The sequence below is a fragment of the Hippocampus bargibanti genome, linkage group LG03, assembly GCF_051943395.1.
Source record: "Hippocampus bargibanti isolate YZ-2025 linkage group LG03, ASM5194339v1, whole genome shotgun sequence".
Lineage (NCBI taxonomy): Eukaryota > Metazoa > Chordata > Actinopteri > Syngnathiformes > Syngnathidae > Hippocampus > Hippocampus bargibanti.
Genome location: NC_142736.1, coordinates 11,490,373 through 11,497,465, shown reverse-complemented (window position 1 = coordinate 11,497,465; position 7,093 = coordinate 11,490,373). Strand labels below are relative to the sequence as shown.

General features: G+C 38.4%; 1 protein-coding gene across 2 annotated transcripts; it reads left to right on the top strand.

Moving 5' to 3' along the window:
- lin7c (lin-7 homolog C (C. elegans)) lies at positions 1-6,931 on the top strand. 2 transcript variants are annotated; one of them, XM_088991965.1, is made up of 5 exons: positions 1-199; positions 916-1,034; positions 2,794-2,865; positions 3,180-3,389; positions 5,196-6,931. In XM_088991965.1, exons 1-5 carry the CDS (start codon positions 145-147, stop codon positions 5,361-5,363), a joined length of 624 nt encoding a protein of 207 aa, XP_088848091.1. In that variant the 5' UTR covers positions 1-144; the 3' UTR covers positions 5,364-6,931. The 2 variants fall into 2 exon arrangements, with proteins under 2 accessions (XP_088848091.1, XP_088848092.1); XM_088991966.1 differs by having other exon boundaries at positions 2-181.
- Positions 6,932-7,093: the final 162 nt, after the last annotated feature.

Below are 7,093 nucleotides of genomic sequence, written 5' to 3'. Positions count from 1 at the left end.
CCATGACACTATCCGATAGCCTAGCCTGCTAATTGAGCTAATCTGATTTATCACGTAAAGTCAGCGAGGATTACTAATTTGAGTTTCCCTTCGCTGCCATTCGACGTAATATCCGCGTGACATAAAACTGCGTCCAGCAGGAAAATGGCGTCGCTTGGGGAACCTGTACGTCTGGAAAGAGGTGAAATTAATTGGTTCGGTGAGCTGGCATAGAAATGTTTGTATTGATGGGAACGTCTTACCTAAAACTAGCGTTAGCTAAATACAATCGCAATTGCTTAAAACATGTCAAAATTCTGTAGAAATTCTAGGATTGTGTTAGCAATTCGTTTCCATTCTATTTGGAAGCCCCGACTACTGCTTCAATTGTAAAAGAAACGCCGCCTGCAGTGGTAGATCGTATGATTCGTTGCTAACAAGCAAGGAATGAAACTACTATTTAGTTGCGATGGCATGACGTTTACATTCCCTATTTTGGTTTTGTGCGGTATTAAAAAAATAAAGATGGTCCGGATGAATTGTAAGAAGTGCGCCTCATCCGATTTGCTAGCCATGAAAAGCAGACATTAGCCTTCGTTAGCATTCGCTGCGGTGTACATACGTTTTTTTTTAGACTTTTGGTAAAATTCAGCCAGACGTTATTCAATTTAGCCACATGAATATTAACGTGTTATTTACTATACAAGATAATCTTGAATGCGTTTTGGAGGCAAATACAAAACTAACCCCTCCCAATGTTTTGTTTACATATGTCATCTGTTTATTATTACACAGAGAAGCAAAGCAACTAAGCTACGTACTTTGAGTTGAATAATTTTTGCTATACTTGGTGATTTTCCACTCAATTTTTGAGATCCTTGTGTCAGTATTCAAACACTGCCTTTATTTTGATTGTGGTGTTTTGTTTTTTGACAGACATTAACCGTGCCATTGAACTGCTTGACAAGCTTCAGAGAACAGGGGAGGTTCCTCCTCAGAAGCTGCAGGCCCTGCAAAGGGTCTTACAAAGTGAATTTTGCAATGCTGTCAGAGAAGTAAGATACCTTCAGTTAGAGCTGTTCTGAACCGATCACGTTGATCACTAGTTCAGGCCGATCACAGTGATTAGGACTGTAACAATAGCTTTTTTATGACCCTATACATAATAATTTACATGTATATTTGTTTATATACATCATCAACATTCAGTTGCATTGATTCTCTCCCTCTCCTGTCAGCCGCTGTGTAAGTGTGGGCATTCAAACGGATGCATTCACATTAAGGATGGAGCAGTTTTTGAAACCAGTTTATAAACGGTTCAGTTAAGTTCGCTTCAATTTCTTAATGAGATGTAGGAGTCAGTAATGCAAATAGGCAAGCAGCTCTAATGGTAGTGGATGCTCTTGGCTCACAATAGCATTCTGCAGTTCTCTTTTTACGCAATTCTGTTGCTTACCAGGATCCTTCAGACACTTGGTGGTGGTCACCAACTATCCATTTTGAGTGGTACAATAACTGAGTCGAGATCTCTCCAATGCTAGTGCCATGTTAGAAAGTTTCTGAACACCTCCGATGTGCATTTCGTCTGTTTGTGCTTTTATTTATGAGTATTAATAAGGTCAGATGGAATACAACCTATGTTCAGGCTACTTACCTTTTTTTCATGACAAAAATCTCATGGCCGACCTGCACACCAAAATATAAAAACCTATAAATAATTTTCTTAAATAACTTGTCGACTCTCAATTTAGTCAGAAACATATTTTAAAACACTTGGAAGGGATGTTCTTCAGTTATTTTCTTCTACTTCTTTTTCCTTTCCTCTCTCATAACTTTGCTGCTGTGAATTGTGAATTTCTCCATTGTGAGACGAATAAATGTAATCAAATCTAATTTTTGTTGTAATGTAATCACTCAACCACTGACATAAATAATGAAACCGTATTGCGAAAGTTTTTTTGAAAAATACATCTGAATACATACAGGGTTAGGGTTAATTAATACAAAATACATCTGAAAATATTTGTTCTGGAGACAATAGTGAGAAATCTGTTATGATGACAGGCCCAATAACATGCAGGCACAATGTGCCTGGCACATCCACCTTTAGCCTGCAGCCGAAAATACATTTTATTTGAGGCAACAAGGAGAGAAGAACGATTTGAAAACAGAAATTTAAATGCACACATTCATTCATTCATTCGTTCATTTGTTTATTCATTCAAAATTATTTTTTACTGCATTGCCAAGCTGTCAGATCTGGACTCTCTTGTAGCAGATACTTAAAACCATCGCCTGAAACTTGGATACCTGAAGAGTGGGACTGGGGCATCCCTACTTGCAATGTATTTGTTTTAAATAATTAATTTGCTTTGGTTTCAGTTCACTTGCTGACAGTTCACCTCATCGTATTGGTTACCATGTAACCGCTTGACGTGAACATAATCTGTTTTGTGACACTAGTTTCAGTGACCAAATTTTCCATGGGAACTGAAACGTTTTTTTTTTTGGTTTGTTTGTTTGACATACAAACAGTTTCCGTCATAAAACCGGTACTGTATTACTTATACAGATGATTATTTAAGTAGCTTTTTGCATTCTAAAGGATCTTAAAGGTACAACAACCAATCGAAGGTGCCTTTCATAAGATCTGTCTTGTAAAAAGTATGGCATAGTGCGCGATGATTTGACGTTTCATTTCGTGACAAAAAGGGTTGTTTGAACAACTTCTTATTGTTTTTCATGGGAAATTCTACTATGTGTACTAAAATAGACGCTGCAGGTTTTGATCTTTTGCAAAATTTGTTTCTACAGGTTTATGAGCATGTGTACGAGACAGTGGACATTAACAGCAGTCCTGAAGTCCGAGCAAATGCTACAGCAAAGGTACAAGCACCCAGTTGCAGTGGTACAAAGAATGAATGACTCTGTGTCTTTGTGTTGTCATATTTGTTATTTTTTCAAAAAAATTTTCCCCAAGATGGCGGCGCGTGAACACGCAGCGGCTCCCCTCTCCCGGCGAATTGGCGTTTTCATGTTTATGTTTGTTAAGTAATTATAAGTACCTTGCATGCTGGGTTCAAGAGGACAGTAATTTCATCTGTGCTGTATGTCATGCATATTAGCATATTTGACAATAAAGCTGACTTTGACTTTGACAATGAATTTCAAGTATTAACAGAGAAACTCTCATCCTATAGGCAACAGTGGCAGCATTTGCAGCAAGTGAGGGGCATTCTCATCCACGAGTGGTGGAACTTCCCAAAACAGAAGAAGGCTTGGGGTTCAACATAATGGGTGGGAAGGAGCAAAACTCTCCAATTTACATCTCAAGGATCATCCCAGGAGGCATCGCCGACCGACACGGTGGCCTGAAGAGAGGTGATCAACTTCTCTCTGTCAACGGGGTGGTAAGTCCTCTTCTTTTCTCAGCTTTTTTTGTGTAATACGTCACATTTGTTCGACTACAACAATTCTTTAACCGTTACTGTGGTTAGCCTGTGATGCGTCCTTACATGTAGCCCATATTTTGGATCTCTAAAAGGCCGCCTTGTCAATGTTAATGAGGAACAGCTCGTTCCAAATCACAGTGAGTTCAAACAAGCAAATTTTGATTTCAATGAATGTATTTGTTGATAATGATGGCAGCACACAAAATCTCAAATTGTAGGTCAACGGGAAAACAGGGGTTTGGTAGCTGCAGTCAGCCGGATTTTGACATTTTGGCTCAAAAACATGGACCAATTCCTTCCTTCAGAACCTTTTAACGCAAGAACTGCTGGGTGACTTTATTGTTGAAAATGGCATGCATATATGCAATGGCTTATTTTGTCGTTTGACTTTGTAGATGACATGACCTCATCCAAAATTTTCAGAAACGTTTTTCTCACACGAAAGGTTCGTTTTTTTTTCTGCGTGCATACAAAGACCTAAAAATATGCACAAAAAATATCGTAATCTGCTTTCATTGTTTTAATGGTGGCCTGTCTTTGGTCTATGCAGCATTCACACTTTTGGTGAAGAGAACAAAACCACAACAGAGTTCTTTGAGCCCATCTCAGCTGATATGTGTGGTCACAGGGCACATTCTGCATACAGATTACATCCACACCGAGTTGAAACTGTACCCACACTCCCCGCACAAAAGTCAAACAGTTGAATACAACTTTACTCAATAAAGATACATTGTACCATCTCTCACTTTTTCTTTTGCTCTGTGCTATAAAATGCTTTTTCCAACACCTCACTAACTTGTACAGGTGATGTGTCCTTGCCATCATTTGGCTTTAACCTTCTTTTCCTTTCGGCGTTTTCCTACAAGGAGTCGCCACAGCAAATCAGTGCCCTCCATCTTTAGAGGTTTGATACGCATGTTTGTTTTGGCCAAGCTTTTACGTCGGATGCCTTTCCTGACACAACCCTCTGTATTTATCCGGGCTTGGGACCGGCACAAGAAGACTTTTGTCCCTTTGTGGCTACAGAACAAGCAACTCGCTCAGTAAAAGGTTCCCAAACACAAAATGGTCATCGGCACAGCAACATTCAAAAAAAGCAAAAACTATTCTCACCATTTGATGACAATGCTCTGATCTTACACATCTATAAATCTACAAATCTATCTGTCTATCCATCCATCCCATATGGCTTTAATAAATAAATAAATAAATAAATAAATAAGGACGGGGGCAAATGCTTTTTCACAACACTGTATTTGGGATGGAATAGCTCGTAATGCTATCCTGCAGAAACCTGATTCTGAATGGCAAATGTTAGAATACTGAATGAGGTCAAAATGATTTTTGATCAAGCAATATTATTGCACCTTTATTCTGTCAAAATTGTAATGTGGAGCATGGTCTTCTTGTTTTGTTTTGATGTCACACCGTTCCGTGTACGTACTGTAGATGGTGGAATATTAAAAAATACTTGATTTGATTGGACTGTATACTTTTATCCCACAGCAGCATGTTGGATATCCTGCTCACACATTTTAACACGCAGAATGTCACTGTCTATCATCTGATGTCGTCACAAAATGTTGTGAATACAACTCAACTCTAGCCATTTTCCCAATCTCCCTTTTGGGGTGCTCAATAGAATATATTTTTATAATAGCTTTCTTTTGATATTTTTCTCTGATTTTCAGTGTTTTTGCAAATGAAATCAAATCTAGCATGCAGCCCAGCAGTTAAGTTGTTCTTTTTTTCCCCCTCCAGAGTGTGGAAGGTGAACACCATGAGAAAGCGGTGGAACTACTTAAAGCAGCTCAGGGCACAGTGAAGCTGGTAGTGAGGTACACCCCCAAAGTCCTCGAAGAGATGGAGTCACGTTTTGAGAAAATGAGGTCGGCAAAGCGTCGACAGCAGAATAACTATCCCCAGTAGGGTTGTTTCATGTCGACGCCAGTTCTTATGGCTCTCCTACTCCAGCCTTCAGGCCATCTGTTCTGGTATCTTTCTTATATTCCAACTCAAGAACATTCTAGCCTACTCACACATAGTTTGAATTGATCTACACAAAATTATACATGTAATTAGTTTCTACATCAATTAAATATTCAAATTGTTCATGGTTACAGTGCTGAACACTATAGCCATCTCCGTAACCAAGGCAACAGATTCGGGATTGTATTTTGTATTGCAGTGGTTGCATAATAGAAAACCTGCATGGATAGAATGGCATCCATTGAGAATGTCACAACACCAAAACCCACCAAAAATTCTTTCTATAATTTTTACCTTTCGAATTTTTACCACCCACTGAATAATCCATGTCTGCCATACACTGTGTGCAAATGCAACAACTGTCCTTTTTGTGTAATTCTCCGATAATACCTTCATGACATGTAATGTCATGTGCCAGTGATTGTTTTCAAAAAGGAAGTCTCAGCTCTACTTTGACGACTGAGTGTATATACCCGTTCAACCAACAGTTGTTTTATTCCATACAGAATAGGAAACAAGATCATAATTTCAAAGTACAGCACTGCCTTGTTTGTCAAGTGAAAGAAAATGATTGTAACTATTTGAATGATGTTACATATGATTCTGATTTCTCCATGACGCTTATTTGAAAAGCTGTCAAAATAAGTTTGAAAGTCCGGCCCACGAGCGAAAACAAAATTGAAATGTACACATCAATCTATGCAAAGTATTTTTAAAAAATGGGGGATACTTGTCCCTAATTGCTGCAAAACAGTTTTTTTCATGTAGAATGTCCATCGAGAATGTTTATAAGGCTGTGCAAAGTTGAATATGAAGCATTCATTCAATCGGCACAGTGAAATATATTTCAGTAACAATACATACAGTTTGAGAGTTCCAGGGGCTACGCCGCTACCTTTTTTTAAGCTAGTCTTCTTGTTTTGTTTTGGTGTCACACCGTTCTGTGTACATACTGTAGATGGTGGAATATTAAAAAAATAGTTTTGATTGTACTGTATAGTTTTATCCCACAGCAGCATGTTGGATATCCTGCTCACACATTTTAACACGCAGAATGTCACTGTCTATCATGTGTGTATCATTGTGCATACAACTCAAATCTAGCCATTTTCCCAATCTCCCCTTTGCGGTGCTCAATAGAATATTTTTATAATAGCTTTCTTTTGATATTTTTCTCAGATTTTCTAAGTGTTTTTGCTAATGAAATCAAATCTGGGGGCAAAGTGAGTCTGCCTGTGCTGAGTGCATTCAGGCAGCAAATTGGATGTCGGTACTCTGGAAACAAACGGGCCCAAGTCAGTGTTACCTTCTCAGATCTCAACTGGTCTTTGATTCCAAGAGTAAACGCACAGCATGTGAAGCTTTTGAAATATTTTAATTGTGCTTGTAAAGGGTGTTTATCTGTAGATGGTGTTTGTGTTTTTTCTTCTTTCCTATGTTGTGTTCATGTGAAATGTAAAATGTAGTCATAACGTGAAAGGGAAATAAATAAGAGATTTAATCTTGAATGGTGTGGTTTGTACTCTTCTTCCAACATGCAATGCCTGTGTGTTTAGCTGACAGTTTTCTTTTTTTCTCCATTTAATTTGTTCACAATCCCACGTGGTTGGTTGCCCCTTCTTCTCGACCCCTGTGACAGTGTTTTCATAAGATAAAATCAAAAACATGCA